At 36.5% G+C, this 27,169-nt stretch overlaps 1 protein-coding gene across 1 annotated transcript in view; it reads left to right on the top strand.

The window, feature by feature from the left end:
• Window positions 1-11,692: 11,692 nt before the first annotated feature.
• The window catches only part of SYTL5 (synaptotagmin like 5), a 35,922-nt gene continuing 20,445 nt past the window's right edge, over window positions 11,693-27,169 (top strand). Inside the window, exons 1-5 of the mRNA XM_083361743.1 lie at window positions 11,693-11,878; window positions 16,806-17,018; window positions 21,942-22,057; window positions 23,548-23,683; window positions 24,419-24,523. Of these exons, the coding sequence (XP_083217869.1) occupies window positions 11,760-11,878; window positions 16,806-17,018; window positions 21,942-22,057; window positions 23,548-23,683; window positions 24,419-24,523 (689 nt within the window). The 5' untranslated portion in view covers window positions 11,693-11,759. The remainder of the gene's footprint in view (window positions 11,879-16,805; window positions 17,019-21,941; window positions 22,058-23,547; window positions 23,684-24,418; window positions 24,524-27,169) is intronic.

The raw sequence follows: 27,169 nt of genomic DNA, 5'->3' as shown, positions 1-27,169 counted from the left end.
AATAATAATAATAATAATAATAATAATAATAATAATAATAATGAAAGGTATTGACAAGCAAATAAATTTGTAGCAGGGTTTAGTCCTGTAACATTGTATTAGAGAGCTCCTAATTAAATGGCTGGTTATGCAGATCACCTTGTCTTTAAAGATGCCAGCGATAGTTGCTGACAAAACATCAGGACCACAATCTAGACCAGGGCTTTTCAACCTTTTCGCCCATTGTACCACTTTTAGGATATGGCAACATCCGTGTACCACCAGTCACCTAGCAAAAACTTGATGACAAAAAAAGGAAAAAAGTAATGAAGTACAGGTAGTCCTCGACTTACAACAGTTCGCTTAGTGACTGAAGTTACAGTGGCACTGAAAAAAGTGCCCCCCCAAGCCACAGCCGAGCAAGACACCTGCCTGCCTGCCCGGTGGCGCTCTTCCTCCTGTCCAAGGTTTTCATTGTTGTGAGCATTTCTGTTGAGGATTGGCAGCAAGGGTGGGGTGGGGGGTGTTTGGTTTTTATTCCCCCCATCTGCTGGGAGGTTGCAGCAGGTTTTGGTCACTTCACATGACCATGGGACACTGTGACCGTCATAAATATGAATCAGTTGCCAAGCATCTGAATGTAAGTCACAAGACCCTGGAGATGCTGCAACATTCCAGCTGATCGGCACTTCTTCTGGGCTCAGCAGAAGCGCCAGGATCAGCACCGAGCTCCAGCTGGAGCCTGGTGCTGATCCTGGCACTTCCACTGAGCCCTGACAGCCCCAAAGAAGCGCTGATCTTGGCCCTTTCGCTGAGCCCTGACAGCCCTGCAGCTCCAGCCATCTCCCGCTCAGGCTTGTGCAGTGCTGCCACCGGTTCAGCTCATTCCCCTGCCCTGCTACCACTTTTCTAGGATGGTCACGTACCACCTGCCAGGTGCCAATGTACCACAGGTGGTACCCGTACCACTGGTTGAAAAGCCCTGATGTAGACCACAATCACTAAACCTTGATGCCCACCCGTTTTTGAAGCTACTTACTCCAAAATGGAATAACGTGGGTATGCCCATTCATTGTCATTCCACTATAATGTATAATATTTACGGTATATTGTACTCGGCATATATTATTAATGTGCCATGAGATTCTGTTCCCTACTGAAGAGGTCTCTTCTATTTTCAATTCAAGGTTGGAGAATTGCATCTTAGAAAATGATTCAAGAAGAGAGTATGAGTCACAGCATTTGATTAAGAAAATATTTTTTTCTGAGCAAATTCAAAGCTGGTACGTTTTATTTCACATGGCATGTATTTGTGTGTGTTTCTGCACGTGTTTAAGGAAGGTATAGATGAGCAGACTCCAGTTAACATTTTTCTGCTCAGGGTCACGTTTTAAGCTGATGTGCAACACTTACTCATGGTAATTAATTTTTGTCACTTGGCAAAACAAATTCAAAAGTGCTTGTTCCAAATACATTTATATCACTACAGGTCTGCATTTGAATCACAAAAATAGGAAGTTTCAAAAGATACTCATCTTTCAATAATACAGAGAGATCTGATGAGAACACATTGCAAGCTTCATTATCTCATTTTAATGCAGACATGTCAAACTTGCGTTGTCACGTGATGTCGCACGACATATCAGAACTTTTTCCCCATTGCTGGCAATGGGGTGGGTGTGGTTTCCTTGTGACCCGTCCGGCCATTGGGTCAGCAGTTTGACACCCCTGTTTTAATGGAAAGAATATATAGTCTAGACAGGTGATCTAGAATTTTAGTAAGATACCGTAAATTTGATTAAGTATAATTTTATTCCAGAAATGTGAAAAAATGTTTTCAAATTAAAATGTTTTGAACATAAACCATCCTTTTTGTAATTTGAATGAGCTTGTTTTGAGTTTAAAACAGATATTCACTTGCAGGAAAACCCTGGCAATAAAAAAAACTCAGCCATACTGGAAGTTTTTTAATATTATTCTAACCGTTTTTCAGATGCAAAATGGTCCTATATGAAATTAAATGAGGCCACGTGTAGTCTCACTTTCTTACTTTGCAAACATTTCATACTTACTTACTTAGCAATTTTTGTAGATGCTTGCTCCTTGGGAGGAAAGCCATGGCAAATCTAGACAGCACACTAAAAAGCAGAGACATCCCCCTGTCAACAAAAGTGCGTATAGTCAAGGCTATGGTCTTCCCAGTTGCAATGTATGGCAGTGAAAGCTGGACCATAAGAAAGGCTGAGCGCCAAAGAATTGAAGCCTTTGAACTATGGTGCTGGAGAAGACTCCTGCGAGTCCCTTGGACTGCAAGGCGATCAAACCGGTCAGTCCTAGAGGAGATCAACCCTGACTTCTCTTTAGAAGGCCAGATCCTGAAGCTAAAACTCAAATACTTTGGCCACCTAATGAGAAGGAAGGACTCACTGGAGAAGAGCCTAATGCTGGGAAAGATTGAAGGCAATAGAAGAAAGGGACGACAGAGAATGAGGTGGCTAGATGGAGTCACTGAAGCAGTAGGCGTGAGCTTAGATGGACTCCAGAAGATGGTAGAGGACAGGAAGGCCTGGAGGAACATTGTCCATAGGGTCGCGATGGGTCGGACACGACTTCGCAACTAACAACAACATAGTTTAAACAAAGCTCATGATGAAACTTTTGCTTTCCTAGATGCCCATTTTAGAAAAAAACATATAGGAGATATTTTTTGTTGAATTCTCCCTATTGAAATTTAGATTATATTCATGTTGCTTTCAACAGTAATATTTTGTCTAAAAAGTGTTAATAGTATTTTGTTATAAAATAGAGAATAGTAATGTGGTTTATGTAGTATGACTTTCTGGCATTAAGTAGGAGCCTATATGACCTTTCATAGTGTCTGGTTAATTTTGAAAATCCACAATGGCTTCAGAGTAGACAATTTCTATTACACATGGAAGGAAAACTGGGGTCTACAATGACTTGACGTCGCTACCTCAACATGCCCAGCAGATGGCGGCCTTCTTGCCACCGCCAAGTCCTCACTGCCAACTCACTGCCACCATCTCTGCAGGACATCTCAGTACCATAAATTCGCTGTGGGGATAACTTGCTGCGGGCGCTGGATGGAGAGCCGGGCGGGTGGGCGAGTGAGCAGGCTGTCAGAGGGGGGTGGCAATGGGCGGGGCTGTGCCAGATGGGAAGCGAGTGGGGGGATATCAAAATGGGAGGCCCCTGCTGCCCTGTAAGGTGTTTTTTTAAGCCACATTGCTTAATGTATGAAAGTATCTTGCTCTGAAAGGGCAGCTTTGGGGAGCAATGGGGTGGGATGTCAGTTTTTTTAAAAAACGAAAAAGGTTTGTTTCGAGTTGCATTCAAATATTTGCCCATCAAGCAGATTGCAAAGTTTGTAGCTACTTTTTTTTTTGCAAATCTCTTGCACTATGGAAATGGGGCTGCATGGGCAGGAATGTTTGGAGTCCAAACTGAAAAAAACCCTCTTCTCAGCATTACTCTTTTCATAGCATTGGTGTCAGCTTTGAGGCAACATTGCTGTGATTCTCTGTCCAAACGCACTCTGTCCATGACCAGAAATACCATGAAATCATCCCCCTGGCTTTGGAGAAAAGCTCTCTGCATGTGACCAGAAACTCCATGAAGTCACCGACCTGGCTCTGGGGAAAAAACACTGCATTTGACGAGAAATGTCATGAAATCATCCACCTGTCTAAAGCCATGTAGGGCTTTAAAGGTAATTACCAGCACCTTGAATCGCACCCGGAGGGCAACCGGAAGCCAGTGCAGCTGGCGCAGGAGAGCTGTTTGTTTGGTGATCTACCAGACTATTACCTGGTTCACACACAATTCTAAGCAAACTACATGTTGGTTTAGCATTGTGAATTAACCAGGCCTTAGTTACTGAACTTGCTGAAGCTACTGCTAAGGAATGGGGTGCCAAAATGAAGAGTGGGATTTCATCCTGAGTAAAACTGTAGATAAGGACTCATTATTTTTCTTCTGTCCTGCCTATCAAAGTTAACAGGCTGTTTAATATAAACACACATTGTCTCTTTTAGGATTCTACCACCTTACAACATGGGAAGAAAAATACCATTTTAGGGCACAGCAAAGCCTTTGCATGTCAAAGATTCTAGGTTTATTCTGTTCTGTGGCTTCTCTGGAGTTAGCTGAGTTTTCCTGAGATTTTCACAGCTGGCAAACAAAATGAGTTTGATAAATGGTAGTTTAAACTTTCTATAATTGGTATATAGGTCTTTACTCACAACCAAATGCTTGACATTTAGTTCTGTAGGTGATGGTAAAGTGCTACATGTAGGAAGTACAATGATTGGGATACAACTATTTGTAATATTGGGCAGTTTATTCTGGAAGGTTTGTTATGGAGAATATGCAGGTCCTCTGATCATAGATGTTTGCAATGTACCTCGTTGTGAACACATGTTCTATGCTATATCACAATCCATGGGAACATTTAGAAAAAGGTAAATATAATTAGTTAATTTGGATAATTGGCCATTTAGGCCACCAATGTTTACATTTCTGCTTGGCATGCTTGTTTGGTATCTGTCACGGTTCAAAGTTGCGTGTTTGGAAAGGAAAGGCATATTTCCAAACTCTTTCAGATGTCATTTTCTATGGTTGGAACAATAGATGTTTCCTTTATGACAGAAATAATTAATATTGTAATTACACTGCAAATAGCACTATATCCTGGAGTCTTTCTGCAAATGTTTGGATTCATACTGTGTTTGACCTATGAATTGTTAAACTCAACTGAAGAGATAAGCCATCAAGCAGTTTGTTGCCTACTATAATGCTAAATTAAATTGAGAAGAATCTCTTCGCTCTTCTTTATAATTTTATTATATAATATAAATAATAATTGCAATACATATCAAATTAAAAATAGAACAATACATAAATTAGAAACTGATTTAACCCCCCCAAAGTTTTTAGAGCTATTTAAGTATCTTAGGAATGATAAAAAAAGTGGAAAATAGTAAATATATTGATACAAGTATTTAAAAATCTTATGTGTTTTAATGTAAGCATCCATTTAATATAACAATATCTAGACAAGCTAGGAGTGGGAATTTTTAAGGCTGCATGCATGAACACATCACAAATGATCTAAAATAAATGTGTTGTGTGAACTGAAACTGTAATGAGCCAAAATTCAAAGAATTGAAAAGGAAATGAAGCAAAAGAATCTGTAATATTAATTAGCAAAGAGAAGCAGATGTTTTGAAATGTTATAGCTCTCTACATAAGCAAATAAAGTGATAATACGCTAATGAAATAATAATATACATTCTTGTTTTATTACCATGCATAACTGCTGCTTAGAAAAACAGTTCAGATTAGCTTGAAAGGATATGAAATATTTGAATAGTATCTGTTCATCTAATTACCAAATGATAATGAAGGTTCCCAATCGAATCTTCCTGGAGAAAACATTCTAAAAATTGGGAAACTATGCAAAAATGTTGCCTTAGCTAGTAGCTTCCGATCACAATTCAGACAGGGCTTTTTTTGTGTGTGTCTATATGTCTGCTGAGAATAGGCTCAGATAATGATCTTAGACTAAGCACACATAGAGATCTTTTTTTTGGTACACCAGACCAGAAATATCATCACTGTGTGACTTAATACACAGGTAGGTTTCATAGCACCCATGATCCACATGAACCAACATGTGGCTTTTAAGATATTGTAAGCTTGTTTTCCAAACACATGAAAACACTTGAAACTGGGACTTACAAGTTCCTGATGGCTTCTTCACAGACTTTGGGGATAATTTAAAACTCCCTTAAACAGAAGGAAAAGGATAAATCCAAAAGAAATGCTATTTGCTGGGCTTTGGAAGATAAAAAAGAATACAGGGAAATCACTGTGTGGCAACTAGCCGGGACAGAGTAAAATGTTATAGCCAAAATAATATAACTGAACCAGAGCTGGTAATTAAATAAAAGGGGAGAATTATTATTATTTATTTAGAGGGAAATAATTAGCAGAAGACAAGGATGCTAAATTTTCAAATTTTAAGATGGCAATTACATGTTTTGCTTGGAAACGAAATGAAACATTAATTTGAAATGTTGGTTTTAGGTTCCATTAGAAAAACATCCATGAGGATGTTTTAAACGTCTCCTTGGAAATTATTGAAAAAAAGAGTAACATGAAATACTGCAGCTTTAAACACATGCTTTATTAAAATTTTCCTGTTTTGTTAAGAAATTTTCATTGTTCTTCATAACTATTGAAATATATGTATGGAGTCTGGGCAATTGAAGAATAGTTATTACATAATCAGATAAAGTTATTAATCTGATAATAAGCACCAAAACTTGACAAAATAAAGTACTACAGAGTAGCATGTGTAGCTTAATAATAAATTGTGACAAATATAATAAATGTCAACTGGATTTAGGAGAAGCTCGTTGCCAAATATCTACATAAGGCCTTGGTGCAACTTTGTGTTGTGCACCACTTGCGCCCTTACCTGGAGTGTGAGACCCTGCGCACAGTCACTCATGCCCTAAGTCATCTCTTGGTTGGATTACTGCGACAGTCTATGTGAGGCTACGCTTGAAGAGTATTTGGAATCAACAGCTGGTGCAGAATGTAGCAGTGTGCACAGTGCAAGGAGAGGTTGCTGGAGGTGGTTGACAGGGTAAGAAGACTGTTTTACTCTTAGGGGCGGGGGTTGTATAATTTTAAAATGTTAATCTGCATAGTTTTAATGTTTTAATTACTTTTCTATTTATCTTTTTATGATGTGTAAATTACCCAGAGTCGCTTTATAGGGGAGATGGATGGCACAAAAATGTAATACAATAATAATAACAATAATAATAATAATAATAATAATAATAATAATAATAATAACAACAACAACAACAACAACAACAACAACAACAATAATACTATAGTGTAGGTTTTTTTAAATTAATATGATTAGATTAGAGCATTGGCTTGTAATAAATTGGGACCAGAATTTCTGTTGCTAAGCAAGGCACTTGTTAAATGAGTTGTGTCCGACTTTATGACTTTTTTTGCCATAGTTATTAAGCAAATCACGGCTGTTGATCACATGATTGGTCCCAAAACATCTGGAGCACCACTTGAAGACCATCAGCATTGACAAAATCCCCACTGTTCAATTGAAAAAGGCAGCTTTACTGGAACAACTTACATCCAGGATACCTTTAATTCATTGAACAACAACATCTGCTACTATACCAATAAAGTTAGCTTTTTCTGATCTGCTGCACTCTGGGTATGTTGGATTATAATACCCAGAATTTAAGATGCCAGTGGGAAAAGAGTGCTAATTAATGTAAGAAATACTAGAAGAAGAAGAGATAGTGCTCTAACTTGGTATGGTGAATCTGTTTCTCAAAACTTATACTCTTAACAATTCTACTCACAATGTACAGTATATATTAGATCCCAGGAGGAAGTAGGATTGGTGATTAGTTATTTATCCTTACACAGAGATAGGAGTAAAATCATCTTAAGTGATTAGAAATGGTAGTCAATAATTGCTCTTAAAAGGCTGGCACTTCACATACTCATTTTAGTTTCTTTTTACAATGGAAAATAGAATTTCCTTTTTCCTTTGGAATGTAATACCTGAAATTCTGCAGGTATTTCCTTGTAGTTTGACAATTGTCTGCTGGTGATAAATACTGCATCATACTACTGGGTGTGTCTTTTGTGCAAATAGCTTCCTGATAGAAGAACGGCTGGTTTTTCAGGTAATGGATAGAGTAACCAGTATCACTACCCTGTAAAGTTGCTTAGAAGGAACGTTTCAGCTATTATATCCTGGATATGGTAAGGCTTAATTGATCAGAATGCCATTTACATGATTATTCTCATTTAAAACCACATACATTCATAGACTCCTGTAATTGTATATTTCCCTTTTTAAAGCAATCCTGGAACATGAGAGCAAGAAATGAGGTTTGATTAAGCCATTTGTTTAACATAGTAGCTGCTACTTTAACTTCCTGTTGGAGCAGTGAATAAAACTTGAGATGCTCCAAAATTAAAAATTTCTGTGACTGCCGCTTGAAATACAGCATAAGAAATTATTTCACTTTTTAAAATCATCAAAGATTTATTCTAGAATGATGTAATTGAATAATACTTTTTTTCTTTGCTTCTTAAAGTAACTTTATAATCTCAACAGATCAGACTGAAGTGTGTGCTACCATACTGGGGTGCTGGGCTACTGTGCTGCTCTTGATAGATCTTTAGGAATAAAATAAGGGAAATTTCTGTGTCAGTTGTTAGAGATAATGATTGACTCAAAGTCTGTTGATCTACCTTCCTTATTGCTTAAATCTGAGCAGAAATGAGCCCGTTCTGTTTCTGAAAAGTCAGTTCTGTATTTGATGAAAGTACTGCTATTAGACTTTTCAGGAATAAAATACAGGTGGTCCTTGACTTATGACTGTTTGTTCCGTGACTGTTCAAAATTACAAAGGTGCTGAATGAAGGGACTTACAGCTGTTGCTCAGACTTATGATTGTCACAGCAGCAGCCCTGTGGTTACCTAATAGAAATCTGGGGTCTTTCCAACCTGTTTGCACTTATGATGGATTGGCAAGACTTCCGTCATCATGTTGCTGGAAGAAAAGTCTTCATCATGGTTCCTCCAAGCTGGGAATAAACATGGCAACTGCTTTGGGAAGAAGGATGTAGTTTATTGCAGAGGAAAGCCAGACAGAATGATGGATCCAACAGGAAAAGAAGGCCTGAGCACATGTGGGTAGTGGGTTTTTATACCCCCTGGACTCTATTGTTATTTCCTGTTTAAAGCTTTGTATTTCCGTTGTCACGTATTCTGTTCTTAGCCTAGGTGTGCCCCTCTAGGATTCTTGATGGTTGTGGGTATGTCCTATTATGTCCCCTGCTTCCCCGGGGCTGTGGCTGATGTTGACTCTAGAGATCGTTCTTCCTAATCCCAGTTTCCTGACAAGATCATCACATCTGCATTTCTATAGAGTTGGTTTGTGCTTGGGACAGAGAGACTTGGGGGCAGGGTTGGTTTCTGCTTTTAAAATCCTTTAGGGAAATATATTCTGCCCTTTTAATATTTCCTTCTCTGGGGAGCTGACTTCCCACAATGTGGTCGCCACTTGCGACCTTCCCTGCTGGCTTCTTCAGAAAGTCAACAGGGAAGCCAGCAAGGAAAGTTGCAAGCCGCTTTATCTCTCTGGGCAGTGCTCCCGCTCCCCTCCTCGCCAAGGGATGCTTGGCAGCAAGGCACTGTGCAGAGAAATAAAGCTGGGACAGCTTTGCTTCTCCCCATAGTGTACTGCCTCCTCTCCCCAACCCATTTATGAAAGTTATGAAAAAGAATTACAACAGTGGTCTTACAACTGTTAGGTTGAAACTCTGCAGAATTACTTTCTTTGGAAAGATCTACCATGCCTACTACTTTCATCCCATGCTGCCAACCCACGGACATGCACCAACCATAAAACACTGCAGAAGTTTGGATGCTTTTCCTTCTTCTCTCAGATCACATTTTTGAGTCTTGTGGCTTTTAAATTTTAAACATAGGTAGTCCTCCAATTACAACAGTTCATTTAGTGACTGTTCAAAGTCACAACGGCACTGGAAACAGTCATTTATGAGTAGTTTTCACACTTAACGACTGTTGCAGCGTCCCCATGGTCGCATGATCAAAATTCAGATGCTTGGCAACTGTTTCACGTTTATGGCCCTTGCAATGTGCTGCGGTCATGTGATCAGCTTTTACAACCTTTTGACAAGCAAAGTCAATGGGGAAGCCAGATTCACTTAACAACCATGTTACTAACTTAATGACTGCAGTAATACACTTAAGAACTGTGGCAAGAAAGGTTGTAAAATGGGGCAAAACTCACTTAACAAATGTTTCACTTAGCAACACAAATTTTGGGCTCAGTTGTGATCGCAACTCAAGGACTACCTGAAATGCCAATTTGGAGAATCCAGTTCAAGTCAGACTGATTGGCATATATCCTATAGATTCATTGGATGCAAATTTGGTCTGTTCTTGTCCAGGTAAAATAGATAACTTACAATGTAGGTAGCATGAGAATATGGACAGGTTCTTTTCAGAGGTGAGATGTATTACATCATGCTTGACCCTTGCTGGCTGGGGAGAACAGATGAATGTGTCTTTGTGAAAGAGAATGATTTTTTCATTGTAAAAATGTAGTGGTGAAATTTTGTACTGTAAATTATTAAGTTTTTAACAGAATTCACTATTGTAAAATTTGGCAAGGTCTTGAAATGTATAGTGGAGTATTATCGCTCTATAGTATTCTAGAAAAGTGGATCAGTTACCTAGATCTATTTCAAGCTGGCTTTAAGGCTTGTTGAATAATCTCCACAAAGAACTAGACAAAGGAAACATAGTTCTCTTGGTTCTATTTGATTTCTTAATGGCTTTTGTTATGTTGCAGGGATCATTTCAAAAGGTAGTGCTAGGAGATTCCCCTTCATCCAAAACCTGTTGGCTTGTGATGTCCTTTAGGTGTCCATCTTCTCGTCTACTATTTAGCCTGTACATGGTACTGAAAGAGACTATTCACAAACTATGGTTCCAGTATTGTTGTGGATATGCAACATCTATGATTTCACCTTCCCACATAACACTTGAATTACACAGACACAAACAAAATCCATCCTGTATATGTACAAGCATTGGTGTACAATAGGTACCATGCTAATGACACTCCTTTTTCTTCTTTCAGTCAAAATCAAGAGACTGTTTAAGTTCTAAATCAATATTCAGTGTTGAAAATTGGCAAACAAACTGAAGTTTGATCCAGAGGAGACAGAAATACTATAATCTTATTTAGTCAGATGGAAGATCAGGAAATATGATTCAACTTCTGTTAGAGTTATCTTTGTGAAGACTCAGAAGCACATATCAGCTGGACTGCTGAAGTCAGCCTGAATCCAGGAGTCTAGGGATTCCTTGTTCAATTCCAAGGATCAGTATTAGTTTGTTCAGTCAAAACAAGTTTTTCAACTGTGTCTGTTCCTGGAAATGAAAAATCTAGCTAGAATCATATAAAATATTCTCTTCGGCAGGTTCAGAATGCTGCAGAAAGACATTGTTCAGTTGTTCCCTAACTATTTTGTTTCCTGGTAAAATTCAAAGTGCTGATCATGACATTAAAATGCCTACATGATACTGAATCAAATACCTAAAGTCTGGATTTTCCCTGGATTTAAGCAGAACTTTAGTCACCAAGGTGAAAATTGCTTTTGAGGAAGGGGCAGTGTGAGTTATGAATGGTGTCTGTTTCATTTTGATTGTCATTGCTATTATTTTTAATTGTCATTCAATTTCAGTTATTATTTCTATTAATTAAATATCCCAGTTGAGCAAACAGGTGGGCATTCACTATTGTCTTGAAATTATTAAGCAATTAAATCATTCAAGAAACCGCTTAAGTAAATGTATATTTAATTTTAATTCTTAATTTTGTTGTTTTCATTTCAGGTAAAACGACTCGGGGCAATTATTAACTTGAGCATAACCTATGAAAGAAGTTCACAGCACATTCAGGAATTCAAGGAAAAGTTCCAGCGAACATTCAAATCACTAAAATGACCAAAATCTCTTTTGGTATTGATATGAAATATATGAATTAGCTCCTGACAAGAAACTATAGCACTTGGATGCTTCCAGTGATGTGTTCTTAAAATCTGTATCTTATTGCCTGCCAGAAAACACCTCTGTTAAAGAATATAACAATTGAAGGAACATGTCTAACAATGCAGAAATAATCAATCTATCATTTTTATTAGAGAATGAAAGAGAAACAATATTGGGAGTATTAAAAAGAGATGAATACTTGAAAAAATTGGAAGATAAACGAATCAGGTAAACGTTAAAAAAATATCTATACTATTTAAACTTCGAAATACTAAAGCTTGGTTTGGAAATGTGTGGCTGTTATCAGTGTTTGTAGCGATAGTTATATATGTTACATTTTGCTCCATTTTCACGTGCACAGCTTTGGCCTCAAACTTTTTAAAAAGATTCTTCTTTGTGATAACTGGAGCCTAATTAGAAATTGTTGGTATGAAATACATGTACATACGCACAATATAGTCCTGCATAGTTTCACAGAAATTGGGATAAGTTGCCCAAAATAATAGCTGTGTCTAGCACTAACATTATTTCTCTGTGTATGTATTGTTTATATTCATATACAAATTAATTATACAGTACTGTAGCACAAACATTTCATACTTTGTTGAAATTATTGAATATGGTTATATCTTCTGGTTTTGCTGATATATAGTATACTTATATTCACAGGTTATACGTTCTTATACAAATTCTTCTTTTATTGTTATTTCTAAGTTAACTAATACTGTGTATTATAGTTCCCACTATCTAGCTCAGGGAATGCATTTCATATTAACTATTGATCTATAGTATGGGCTATCATTATTTCTTTGTTTTTCAGTATTTTATAGAAAGCACACTAGTTAATTTCTGTGTACATTTTAAAATAGTTTAGGCTATTAACTAATCTCGGTATTTTTTTCCTTACATTTTTGTACATAGTAAGGAAAGAATTTTGCACTTGCCTTCTCTTAACACAATTAATGTGCTTCAGTTTAAAACCCAAATGGCACAAATGAAGCTGCTGGTGCACAATAAGCGTTAATAAGCCATGAGCAAAACTGATGTTGCCAATTTAAGAAAATGGTTAGTATTCAAAATACATACTATTTTTAAAGTTTTGTACTTTGCTTGTATTTGTACTTGTCTTGGTTCTAAGCAAGAAAATTGGCCAAAAATCAAATCAATCTCTTGCAGAGGATAGAAGAGGAAATCAGTCACAAATTAGCCTCTGTAGAGGGAGAAATCTTCAGCCCAGAGTCCATACCACTCAAATCTTAAAGATCAATATGCAGCTAAGAAGCTGACTGCATGATCTTGGGCAGACTTTATTAGCTGCAAGTTCATTAGATTTACTTATACTTGTTATGATGAAGGTTGGGGTTACAAGTTACTTCTTCATATATTTATTTTCCCTTTCCTTATTTTATTCTTATTTTTCTTTCTCTTTTTTCTTGCCTTTTTTTCTTCTTTATGTTCTCCTTTTTTTTAGTTTGTATTAGATTTTACTATTACAATAAAAATTGTCACTGAAGAATCACAGCCTGCATTCTGCTCTGCTTGTTCAATCATCTTTTTGTTACCGGTAACAAAAAGATGATTGAACAAGCAGAGCAGAATGCAGGCTGTGATTCTTCAGTGACAATTTTTATTGTAATAGTAAAATCTAATACAAACTAAAAAAAGGAGAACATAAAGAAGAAAAAAGGGCAAGAAAAAAGAGAAAGAAAAATAAGAATAAAATAAGGAAAGGGAAAATAAATATATGAAGAAGTAACTTGTAACCCCAACCTTAATCATAACAAGTATAAGTAAATCTAATAACTCTTCATCCCCTCTAAGGTTAAAAATGTTATCTCTTCATCCCATATCCCATAATTTATCTAAAAACGAATCCATATCATCTTTTCAGTTCTGATGTCAGCAGATAGTCCTTAAAATGTTGCCAAAGGTAACACCGTATCTTGTTTTAATTTGATCAAATAAATAAACTTTATATTCCTTCCTTTTACTTCTAATAGTCTTAATCTTTAGTTCCTTCAAATACTGTTGTAGAATTTGATTTCTCTTCATTTCTTCTTTGTCTCATCCCGCAGAATTCCTAAAAACTTTAACAAGCTTCTTTTGTAAATCCAGAAGGGAAAAAATTTCTGTTATAGTATTCTCTTTGCAAAGCTCTCTGTACAGGATGTCTCTCCTGTACATATCCAATGTACACTTAGATAACAAAACCATTGTTCTCCCAGTTACCTATATAAAACTGTTCAGAATTTGGCTTTCTGTTTTAAACTGCTATTTTATTGTTTAGGTTTGAGTGTTGCCAATATGTTATAATGTAGTGAAGATAATTGGTTATATTCCTAGCCTAGGATAATGTACGCATAATATATGCTAATGTCTTTCTTTGGAATGGTAATATATTGATACCGTAATTACTTCAGATCCCTTGATGAATTAATAGAGCTGTAAAATGCATTATTTGCATCATATGTACCTTGTTCATAATATTTGAATTAAAGCAGTCTTTTGTAGTCCAAGCAATCTTATACTAAAGTTCACATATTAGCTCAAATCAGTGAAAATGTCTCTCTTTTAAGCATTAGGCTTCACTGATTTCAAAGGAAAGAAGGCCAAGTGTATACAGTATTTTAATTGAGCATCGTGAAGATTTACCTATGCACTTAGATTTTTTTTACTTTTTAAAACCCACTTTTTGACAAAAACTGTTCCTATTCTCCGTGTCTGTAACTGTGTTGCTATTGAGTTTGTTCTGATGTAGAAAACTCTATTTGGCATTATTATACAAGAGACAGTATTAGTTTAGAAATTGGATTGAAAGTAAATGACCTTCAGCTTATTCCTTTGCCTCCTCCACTGCATGTTCTTCAGAAACTCTTAATTACTTCAGTTCTGAAATCAGGGTATATTGTGACAATCATCAAACAATTCAGTTTTGAAGATGCCAGAGGGAGATGCAAAACACAGCTGCAAGAATTTATAATGAACTAAAGCGGCAGCAAGGTTCATCTCATCTCTATTCTTCTTTTCTTCAATTCTTGAGATTATTGGAGAGTTCTTTTCATTCATATCCTGGCCAAGGTCAGACCTACAGTACTTAAGTTAAATGGAATAGTTGGATTTGCATGTTTTTAGACCACTTCAGTATATTTTTTTGAAAATTAATAGTCCTAGATTTCCACTGGTTGTACTTCAGTTCGATAGAGAAAGTTGTATTTTTGCGGAAAACAGAGCTGAAGCGTTAGAAGAGCTGCCTGTCTTTTATTTAATAAATTATGCTGCATAGTGAAGAATAAAGGAGAAGCATATTTGAGCAGAGATTTGGAACAGCAGCTCCAGACTAATGACATTGGTTAATCAAATAATTTGATTCAGGGCATAATCATTGCTAAATGGTAGCATATGTGTTTTGCATATTAACAGTCAAATTGCAGCCTCTTGACATCTTCATATTGGCCTGAGGAACTGTCTTGTTTTGCAATCCCTGAGAGTTGCTGATAGTTATTGTATCACAGGTGGATTAATGGTCTAACTGGATTAATGTGAATTAATATTTCTCCTTGGGAGTACCAGAATCTGTTCCATGTTGGGTTGTTGACTGAATTAAAATTGTAGCCATTATTTCCTTGGGATCTTAATTATTAATTATTATTAATCCAGACTTTATACTGGTGAACCTCAGTCCCTCCTGAAGTCTTTGTTTTTATCAAACTGTAATTTTGCCTGCTATTTACATATACTTGCAGTTTATGGAAGTCAAAAGGGTATGAGAGAGAAGGGAGCATTTTATTTTATTTGGAATTTCCAATTTGCCATTCACTTCTGAATTATGTTGTATTGCAGTGGTTCTCAATCTGTGGTTCATGGTCCGTTGTCACAGGGAGTCTGTGAAGGCTGGAAGAAATGTTATGATTTAAATCTTGAGATAGGTTTTGGGGTTAGGGTATTTAAAGGGGGTCCGTGGGCGAAGAAAAGGTTGAGAACCACTGTTGTATTGGAATGTGGAAAAAGTGTATGGATGATGGGCTACTGCTTAAAGTCATATTCTTTAGGACATCTGCTCTTTGCCCAGATTATTCATGCTTACCTGCACAATGTCTCTGCTCTGCCCCTTAGGATGGGGATCTGCATGGGGCTGGGAGTGGGGAGAAATAAGAAAATTTGCACATTAATGTTATCATGCAAATACTTATGTCAAAAGTTGGGATACAACAGAGTATTGGTAGCATTTGCATGAGGAAGTCATATCTATCATCATTTTGGTACCATTTTGGTTTGTTATGGAAGCTACTAGCTACTAGCTAGCAAAAAATAATATTAAAACAGTTTCTTGTTCCTGCACTAATGCAGTATTTGTCAAGTGAATTGGGCCTTAACATATGAATGTATGTTGACTCAGAGTGCCTTATCAGTGCCAGTACAAATGTTAGAGGACAAAAAGATGACTTTTGTAGCTAGTGCCAAGCTAGTATGTCAGAGTTGGATTAGATAGAACAAAAGTGTAAAACAGTATTGACTTGAAAGAGATGGTGCTAAAAAATAGCAGAATGGGTATTTTAGCATTATTCTTCAGAAGGTTTTCTTATCTTTTTTGGAGCAAATATGATGCCTTTGTATAGCTCATAATAGGTTTAATCTTCTGTATCTCCCTTTTCTGGAGGAAATGCATATCACGCTGTACAAATGAGTCACAAATTGCTGTATATACTTAACAACTGCATCTTTGCAGGATCTGCATAATTGCAGAATATCAGGCTGTTTGGCTAAAATTGCATTGTGGGATTCAGGAGAGAGCTCCATCTAATGCAGTGAAACTTTAATGTATCACACTTGAATTATTGACCCAAATTGAACAAAGCTTTGTCTCTTGCTATAAGGTAATCAAATTATGATACATGTCCCAGCCGTGTTAATATGATTTCACACTCCACATCCATTTGCTTCATCCCTTTGCCTATAACTGCTTTTGAGCAGAGCTTGTTTTATAATGGATAAAATATTTTATAGCACCCATGACAGAACAAACAGTCTGGACTGTTTAAGTGACATCAGTTTTTGATGCTTGTCTCAAATTGTGTCTTGCTTTGTCTATTAATGAAACAGCAAATTCATATATTTCAAGATATTTTTGTGAACCTTCTGGATTTTTCTTTCCTAGAAAACTAAAGAATGAGTTATTGGAAGTGAAACGTAAAGGTGGACGGCATCACCAACAAGATAACAGCAGGGTCTGCACTCGCTGTCAGAAAAATTTGGGCTTAATTTTTGACAGAGGTGACCACTGCCAAATATGCGGCCTGAGAGTGTGTAACAAGTGTCGTGTTTTAGCAACTGACAGAAGTTGGAAGTGCACAGTGTGTGATAAAATTACGTAAGTCTTGTTTTCTAATACCAGATTCATTTTCTCTTACTTTTGCCAGAAAATATAATTATCAATGGGCTAGGGATGGTAGGAAAAGTAAAGACATTTGAGGCTTAGTTTGTTGAACCAAGAGGTCAGCCATTTCCTGTTAACAGGGAACTGAAGTGAAAAATGTCCAGGGAGGTGCTAATAAACATTACCTTGCTTTAAGGATTCAAGAACTGTTGTGGGTGTGATGACTCAGAACCTCTTACAGACTGCAGTGGTAATACCGAGAACATTTGGTGATCTGTAATACCTTGTACCATAACATAATGGTTCCCTGCACCAGGAAAAAGGTTAAACGGAAAAGCAAAGCATGTCATGCATTCTTAATATATTTAGATGACATGTGAATGGTTGATGTAGCAGATCTCCAGAATAAAAAGCTGCTCAAATTCTGGAGTGTGCAGAAATAAAATTAAGTTTTGATGTTACTACGTATTATTAGTGTTATTGTATATTTAAATATAAAACAATGGAACTTGTAAACATCTTTTAACAGAACATGAAGAGAATGACATATTACCAAAGATCAAGTCTTACTTATAACGTACTTGCAAAAGACGTTTTAGTAAATCCTCATATGAAGCTTTCTTAACTTTGGGAGGGAGGTTAGATGAGAAAAGACAAATTCATACTCAGCCACAGAAGCTTATTGAGGGACTTAGACCAATGACATCTCTCAGTTAACCATAGTCTACAAAGAAGTGATGTTAAAATTAGAGGAGGAAATGACATGGTTCTGCCTCAAGATATTACCTATGAATCTTCAAAATGAAAAAATACTGCCAACTTTTTAATGTATAGTAAGGTAATTGCAATACATTTTAATTTTTAAATATAGCTGAAGTTTAACAAATTATGTCAGGTAATTAAAGTTGCTGGTATTAAAATCTCCATTCTTGAAATGTCTAGTGCTCATTGCTTTGTTGTTTTCAGTGTCTTCACTGAAATTTTAACTGCTCATGTGATCCTAGCAACGGAAACTCAGAATGATGCAGAAATTAACACAGCATATTCTTGGCTATCCTCTCTATATTTGCTCAGATCAGAGAGATCTTTAGGGTAGACAATTTTGACATCCTTCTCCAGCATCCTAACAAACTAATTTCACTCAGGTGTTTGTTGATATAGCAAGATTGACTCAAAATAGATGTTGTCCTTGACTTACAACCAGCATTTGAATGACATTTCACATCACAACAGCCTTGGAACAAGTGATTTAGGGGCCAAGAAAGGACTTCTGGCCATTGTAAACTGTTGTGCTGAACACCCCCCCCCCATCACATGACCACATTTCCTGCGCCTGATAACCTGTTTCGATTTACAATTGGTTGCCAAGTGCCTTGGGATCATGTGATTGCCATTTGCGATTTTCTTTTATGGCTTTCCCAGAAAGTCAACGGAGAAGGTTGCAAGCAGAGGTGACATTGGATTTGACATCCATTTCCCCAGTGCACTGAGGGATTTCCCCTCCCTTCCGTGCAGGGAGGGGAAGTCCTCCCGTGTATTGGAGGAACAGACCTGAAATCTGGCAAAAATGCCAGTGAATGCCAAGTTTCTGAGCCTTTCAGAATGCTGGCACTCGCCAGGATTTCCCCTCCTCACTGAAAGATTCAGAGGACTCAGGCCTTCTTCCTAATAGGCCATTTAACAACCTGCACAGTCACTTACTAACTGCAGCTGGGAAATCTGGGATTGCGGACATTGAATGAAGCATTCATGTGGCTCTTCACTTAACCACCACCTCACTCAGCGACCAAGATTTCAGGCCCAAATGTGGTAATATGTGGAGGACCCCCTTTAAAGTGCATTCATCCCTGTTTTGTGCACAGTTGGGGCAGGCCCAGTTCAGTTAGGCGAAGCATGAGGCATCTGTCTTTGAACCATGAAAGAATCTGTGTCCTTGGAAAGGCTCTTGTGGCTTCTTTCAAGACTGTTGCCCTTGCAGAGGTCCATCCAATACGTATACAGGGCAGTTCCAAAGAAATGTCTCTTCATGCACATGCAGAGAATCAAGGATATTTTCCAAAGCAGCTACTTCAATATTTTGAGCAATAGCAATAGCACTTAGACTCATATACCTATACATAGGGCTTAACAGCCCTCTCTAAGAGGTTTACAGAGTCAGCATATTACCCCCAACAATCTGGCTCCTCATTTTATTGACCTCGGAAGGATGGAAAGCTGAGGCAACATGAAGCCGGTGAGAATCAAACAGCTGGCAGTCTACAGAATTAGCCTGCAATACTGCATTCTAACCACTGTGCCACATTGTTTCAGGAACTAACAGAAGGTGAAGTGCCCGTCAGGCTTTGCATGGTCCTAAAATGCTAGCTTAGTCAAATAAAACTCCATTTAGTATAAGCTTTAAGAATTAGCAGGTTAAGTGAAAATACCAAAGTTTGAGTATCACAGTGATTCCAGTTATTTTTTTTATCCTACAGCTATAAGAGATGTCTAGATTGAAATCTTTATTAAGTCTGCTTTGTTTATTGCTATAAATAAACAGCTTAAGATTTCATTTTTACTTTGTATGCAAACAAATTGAAACTCTGGCTTTTCACATGCCTCTCCCTATTTAGTAAATAAACCTAATTATACCAGAGGGTTTCCTTGTTCCATAAAAATACATGAGATATATTTGAGTAGGCAGCAGCTTGGATGGATTAGTCATGATTCAAGATATATATATTGCATGCTTTATAGTCGCAAATATTAATCTCCCTGCTCCAGTGTTTTCTTGAAGGGATCCTTCTTAAATCAAGAGTGGCCAGCTGATGATTTCAGAGTAGTCATCCACCAGAGGCTAATAAAGTCAACACGATGGCTCTGACCATACTCCACAGCTTTTTATTTCTTTGGGTCACTTGTGGTTCTAGGTCTAATTCCAAAAAACCACTGTAAGGGATCAGATCTCTGGAAACAGCTCCCATCTTTTACAGCCTGGTTCATGGGAGGAAGGAAGGGAAGGTTTTAAAAGAAAAAAAATGCCACTCATTCATTAGCTGACTTGAAGCAATCAACAGGGGGAAAAAATGCCGGCTTCTACTCAGAGACTAATTTTCAGCTTCATAAGAATCTTTTAATAACAGTGTATGATGAACTTTACAAGAACCCTGAATGCAACCGTTTAATTATAATGGGTTTATTTGGCTACTTGTTCAGACTGACAGGACCCCTTGCAATCACAAATTTGATTAACTACTTCATCTTGGTATCAATTTACCTTAAGTAACCCATTTGAAACCTTAGTTTGTTTATATTCATGCCCACACGACTTTTATTGCTTGACATCTTGGTATTATGAACCTCTGATTTCTTTTAGCTCTCTAATAGAAGAGAGACACTAAGGTCCTTTCACAGTAAGATATTTATTTTGATAAATAAAATCCATGGAAAGCAATTGTTGACTAGTGGGGCTCAGCCCAAACCTTGGCATCAGTGGGCACAGCCTCCTGGCTCTGTTGCTACTGCTCCTTGCTATTTATTCTGCTGCCTTGTTTTTCTGAAAATGCATGCTGTGATTCAAGAGAGAAGGTGAGGGAATAACTTGGTGTAACTTGGAATCTCCAACTAGAGTGGGGGAAGAAAGGAAAAGACTGGTGGGCTTGGAGTTCTTGCAAGAAAGGAAGTGACAGAGATCTGATCTTTGAGAATTCCTGAAGCCTTTATCTGGCTGTTTCCAAGAGAATGCAGGCAGTCTGGTGAGATTCTTATAAATAAGAAGGCAACAATAAAGAAGCAGCTCATAGTGTTGTTCTGATTCCTTGCACCTGACATTTGTCCTGTACACTTCCTTAGGGTAGAAAAAATAAGCAAAGGACATAGATACAAGACAGAGGAAAGCGTTATCTTCCCAAGAATCTCTAAAACCTAGAACTAGTACTCTAGAACTAGTACTATGGCCATGGGCCTTCATAATTCAGGAAACGGATGAGGAACAGATATACATCTGAGAGATTCTTCTAAGCCTCTTGGTGCTGGTGACTGCCCTTGTATTTGAAACATGCCAGCAAAATTTTGTTTGATATGAGCATCAGGCTGTTGGGTTACAATTGTAGAACTAAACTTTTGTTTATTTTTGTTTTTATCTCTTTTCAGTCTTAAGATATACTTTTTGGAAGCCTAGCAGAGGGGAGTCATTGGATGAGATATATTTAAAATAAAGAACTGAAGTGTTAAGCTTTCATTCTTTGTCGGATGCAGAGGATGAGGACCATACCTTAAGTTGCAGCGCAGAAGATTTATTGAAGCCAATACACAAGAATTTAGTCAACTAACAGCACTAAATTGGCACTACATAAGGGTCAAAGGAATTCAAGGAGGGCTAGACTTGGATCGTTTGTAGCAACATAAGGACTCTTAAGATGATAGCTTGTTTAACTCCGCCCCCCAGCTCTGCCTGCTCTTCTCCTACATCCCTTTTTTACTCTTATGTTTTAATTGCATATATTTGCATTATAATGTATTAATGACCTCTTAAAATAGACGATGAAACATTGTAGCTTAGTGTAAATAATGGCACAAATTTTTAGTGTATTGTGTCCAGTTCATTTTCTTGTATTTACATAGGCGTGGGGCGAGGTTTTTTGTCTTAGTAAATACCTTGGATGGATGAGGTAACCAGAGGACTAAGTGGCTATTCTAACTGTGAGAACAGTTTACCAGTGGAACGGCTTGACTGCAGAAGTTGTGGGTGCTCCATCACTGGAGGCTTTAAGAAGAAACTGGACAATTCCCTTGTCTGAAATTGTATAAGATCTCCTGCTCAAGGAGGAGGTTGGACTAGAGGACATCCAAGGTCCCTTCCAATTCTTTTATTCTGTTAATACCAACTAATGGTTAGAGTGACTTCACAGTTTTTTCTTTTCTTTTTTTTTAATACAGGCAGCTTAGGGTAGTAACAGGTGAATGGTTCTTTGAAGAGAGAGCAAAACGCTTCAAGCAGTCCAAGCTCCTTGGAACTGATATTGTTCGGCAGTCCATTCTTCGCAAAGCTCCAGGTAAAAAACAGAAAAGCAAAATATGTACTTCCAAATAGACATATGGGGGCATTGCTGAACTACAGACTCCCAACAGCTCCAGCTTGTATGGCCAGTGGGCAGTTGCATATTGGGAAGAGTACCAGTAGTTGATCAACTTTGGAGGACCACAGTTGTCCCAAACTGATTAAAGTATTGCTGCTTTCTTAATTATTCTTTGCAATTTGCAAACATAGTTAATCTAGAGCATTCCAAATATATTATCAGTACAATACATTGCAATGAATGCTAGTCTCTTATCCCATCATCTTATTGGTAAAAAATAAGATGCTTCAAGCCAAGTACTATATAACAATGCAAATGCAGACCCTGGGAAGACATTTCACAACATCTTGGAAAACTGTTGCCAGTCAGAGCAAATTATATAGTCAGGCCTAATAAAGAATAAGCTAACTTTCTGTCTTACATGGTAAGACACTCTAATGTCATCTTCCCAGGGAAGATTTTACCAAAGACCCCACTTTATAAGGTTATTCATTCAATATAGTTTCTTACATATATTGCAGTACCCTTACCCAAACTGATGTCTTCAAGATGTGTTGGGGCCATAATTCCCAATTGAAAGTGGCTGGGGATTCTGCAAGGTGTATCTGGAAGGTATCAGATTGAGTAAGGCTGCCTTAGAATAATCACAGGGAGCTATTGGTACCAAGAAATAGATACTTATCAATGATTCTACTTTTCCTGTGTTACATAATAATAATAATAATTTTATTTGTATACCGCCCTTCTCCCGAAGGACTCAGGGCGGTGAACAGGGCAAGCATATAAAAGTACAAAGATACAAAAGTTAAAAAATAATTAAACAAAATGCCCAAGCTAAAACAATAAGTAAATATATTTAAAACAACAATAAAATCCCAACCCATCCCCCATCATGCCAGGCCGGCTTGTTCGAACAAATAAGTCTTCAGATCGCGTCAGAAGGAGCGAAGGTCGGGTGCCATCCGGAGCTCAACCGGCAACTGATTCCATAAATCCGGGGCGCCCACAGAGAAGGACCTCCCCCTGCTTGACTTCTCTTTGATTTCTGATAAACCTTTGAGCCTAACACAACATATCTGTGAATAATGTTTAAAGCTTAAATCGATTGGGATTAAGATTATGAAAAATGTGTCCTATTGCTGTATATATCCCTACCTACCTCCTCCCTCTTATCTGGCTTTCTATTGATAGGCATATGGTGAAAGGATTTTATGGGGAGTATTTCCCGTCCCTCACCCCCTTTTTTTCATTTATGCTAGTTGGCCAGAGTATTACAGTATACATAAAAGAGAAATATGGTATATACCTATATCTAGACCGATTAAAAACATATCAAATTGTGAGTGCTTTTGCCTTCAGTGATCCCAGCTTGATTTAGTGAATATGTATCATTTCTGAAATTGGCTTAATTTTTTTCTTCAGTGTGTAGGAATTTTGTTAAGATAATGTGTTTCTTTCATTTTAAGATTCTTCCTCTGAACTCTTAGAAGGCAGATCCAAAGATCATTCTCCAAAAACCCTAGAGGATACATCAAAGCAAGATATGTTAGCTTCATTTACAAGTGGGACAAAATTAGTTCTCGCTGGGCCTAGGAAAATAGGGTAAAGTATCCTTTTATGAAGTAGTAAAATATTCCTATATTTCCAAATAGAAAGTAAAGGGTTTTTTTATTATGAATAAAAAATTGTTGCAAATCTTCAGTTTAGTTCAATTATAAGCACTTAAAACTTTTCCATAAAAATTATAGTCATTTCATTTTATTTACATGATTGAAGTAAAATTCTACTTTAAAACCTAAACACTAACTTTTTCTCCTCTAATATTTCTCATCTTTCTCATATAAATTGTTCAGTTTACAAATAATTTCTTCCAATTGCCTGATATACAAGTTTCGAAGTTGACTGGTAAAAATATCGGCAATAACAGTCTTACTCATAACTGATTCAGCTGCAATAAAATCTTGAAATCATAGGTAGCAGGAAAATTAACTATGAGAGCAGAGTTATAGATACTTTAATAGGCTGCAAAGAAAATGGACCTTGGGATAATTTGTGCACTTATGATCTTTCACTCAGTATTTTATTAGAGTTTGAGTAAAGCATATATACTATCTAGAAAATGTTTTATCGAAAATTATAATATGATATAATCTCCAACTTAGTCCTGACCAGAAATTTAGTGGGATTTGTAATCTAGTCTTTTTGGAAGACATCAGACAAAAGTGTATAGATCATCATTGATGAATATCTTTAATAACAAGCAAAGTAACATATAAATAGTAGCATTGCATTTTGCTTTACCACCATATTGTTTATGTTTATTTCTGTATTCAACAGAAAGGTTCTTAAGACAGTCACTAAAGAAGTTGTAAATATGAAAGCAGAAGATGGTAAAAGCATTAGCACAGACTCTGATGTCCAAAGTGACCACATTGCCAGTTGGTAAGATAAAATAGTAATATTAATGTTTCATTTGCTATTTAGAACGAATATAATTATTGTGAACCTTTGTTAAAAAATTAAAAACATACAGTAATCAAGAAGAACTAAAAGTAGGGAAATCCAAAAGTAAGTATGCAGAAATTTGCAGTACAATCATCATAAAAGAAAATAAAAATCTCAAAGTAACATTAATTTGATTCTACATAACAAAGTCTCTTATGTCAGTTTAAGACTTTAGTTAATTGTTCAAATCAACATTATATACAATAATTAATGAAAATAACAAGTATAGTATAAATTATAAATGAGGATAATTTTCCATTGTAATTTCTCTCTCGTCTAAAAAATGTCCTTATTTAGCAAGTCATAGACAAGCTAAATGTTGAAACCTTACATTCTAAGGAACCCAAAAGTACAAATTATAAGATTATATATAGTATTATAATCCTTGAATAATTTCCATACTGAATTAAATTCTGCATCAGATTTGTTTTTCAAATATAAAGTTATATTTGATTTCCATAATTTAATTTGCTATTTTTTGTAGAAGGGATTATATATAATTTCTAATGAGAAAAAGAGAGAAACAGAAGTAACTGTATATAAGCCCAGTACAATACATTTTATGAGAATATAAGATTTAGTAATATTTAAGAGAATTCAACCTCAATTATTGGTTTTGTAATAGATTTATTGTTTTATAGTGCTTTGCAGAATTCCACCAACTATGAAAAAAAGATCTGATTATTGCTGTTTTAACAATTTTATAGAATGAAATATCGATCTGAGCAATCAGGACTGGAATAGTATATGAATAAAATCTTGTACCAGTTTTCCCAAGTGAAAAATTCACTGTATGCTAGATTTCTTCCACTGATATTCCCATTACTGAAAGTCAATTGTTCTGTTTAATTTCTTCATCCATTTAACATACAATTTTTGACTTTTCAGTTTTTGAATTGTATGTCAACAGCAATTTATCTACAAACCTCAAAATATTTTGAATTGTGTTGAATTTTGATTCGAATTTTTTGTGATACATTTTTCAATATAAAATTCAATAGCTTTTAAATTTTTTGTGATATATTTTTCAAATTCAGTCAGGCCTCAAAATGTTCCATTATGTTTTGTAATTTCTTTAACACTATAGTGCTTATTTAAGATCTTAAAACCAGTAAGGTGATCAATTCTTGCAGTCCTCAATGAAGCCTTTTTATAGAAAGTACTCTTCAAATTCTCTGAATGTACATACACACATTTTTCTTTCTCACTTGCAAAATGAGAGGTACACAGACTTCACCTTGCCTAACTCCCAGAGTGAGTTAGCCACATTAATGGTTAAATGCCATTAGTATGCAGATTTTGTCATGCCCATAGGAAGTACCAGATTAATTATTCATATGCATTGTTGCATTCATGTTCTCTAGTGTAAGAAAAGAAGCAAAATATAAGAAATACATGGATGTTAATCACCTTGAATCTGGCCCTCATGACCAAAACTTGGGGTGGCCAGATTTCAGGATGGTGTGGTAGTGAACAATTGTAGTCGGGGGGGGGGGGCTCCTTTATTTTGCTTTGTAGGCTGTCACCTTTATCCCATCTCCAAATTTAATGCTGTATATAACTAGATTTCTGGTGAGCTACATATTTTGCATATGTCATTTAATTCTTTATCCTTACATGCATTCCAAGGCCATTCTAGAAATTTCCTCTTCTTTACAAGGCAGATTTCAGTGATACCTCAGGCATTAGTACAAAAAAAACCCAAAACAAAGCAACACTCACCTTCTGAAAAATTCCATTTCACATGCAGAGTGTGGCCATTGAGTATAACCTGTAGTGTGTCATAGTCCATAGTATAGTCCAGCAACAGAAGGGCAGGGAAGTAAGGGAGGCAACTCATGAATAAATAAAACATTTCCTTTTATCTACACATCTAACATACTTGTAAAAGGCAAGACAGAAAACAGGTTGGGGAAAGGTAAATATGAGTTGCCAGATTGTATCGCGGCCTTAGCTATTTCTCTTATAGTTTTTCATTGTTGCAAAGAATCACAACGCTATTTTATTTTTTCATAATAGCTAATCAGAATATGAAAGAACAGGATGGCCAAACAAATGTGCAATCCCAAAATTATTTGTATAATAAAATAAAATGACATTTTAGTTAAAAATATCAATTAAGGTGAAAGAACATTTACATTTTATAGTGTTTTACTCTTATTGTATACATTTGGTTGCATTGCTTTATTTTTTTAACATTGAAAGCTGCAAGCAGAGTCACCTTGTGGTTGAGTTGGGTGACAAATAAATTTAATGAATAAACAAACAAACATAAAGCAAAGATATCACTCTCTTTCTGTTACATTAGTTTCCTGTGGCATGAGACTGACATTTTGTAAATATCAGCTTAAGAAATCCAAGTGTAGAGTCATATCAATATACAGGCCTGTTAATTATTGAGTAAAAGAACAGTAGACAAAAGTTCTGTGAAATGTCACAAGAATCCAAACTGGGCAGGAATTGTAAGGCAGGTCAAGTTCTGAATCATTTGCTTTACTAAACTGGGTACATCAGGAAATTAGTCCTCTTGGGGGAAAGACAAACAGATGGAGGTATTTGAAGCAGCTAAATAGCATGTGATTA

The sequence above is a fragment of the Vipera ursinii genome (genome assembly GCF_947247035.1).
Source record: "Vipera ursinii genome assembly, chromosome: 4".
Taxonomy (NCBI): domain Eukaryota; kingdom Metazoa; phylum Chordata; class Lepidosauria; order Squamata; family Viperidae; genus Vipera; species Vipera ursinii.
The sequence above is the reverse complement of the archived record's forward strand: the minus strand, read 5'-3'. Positions and strand labels throughout refer to the sequence as shown.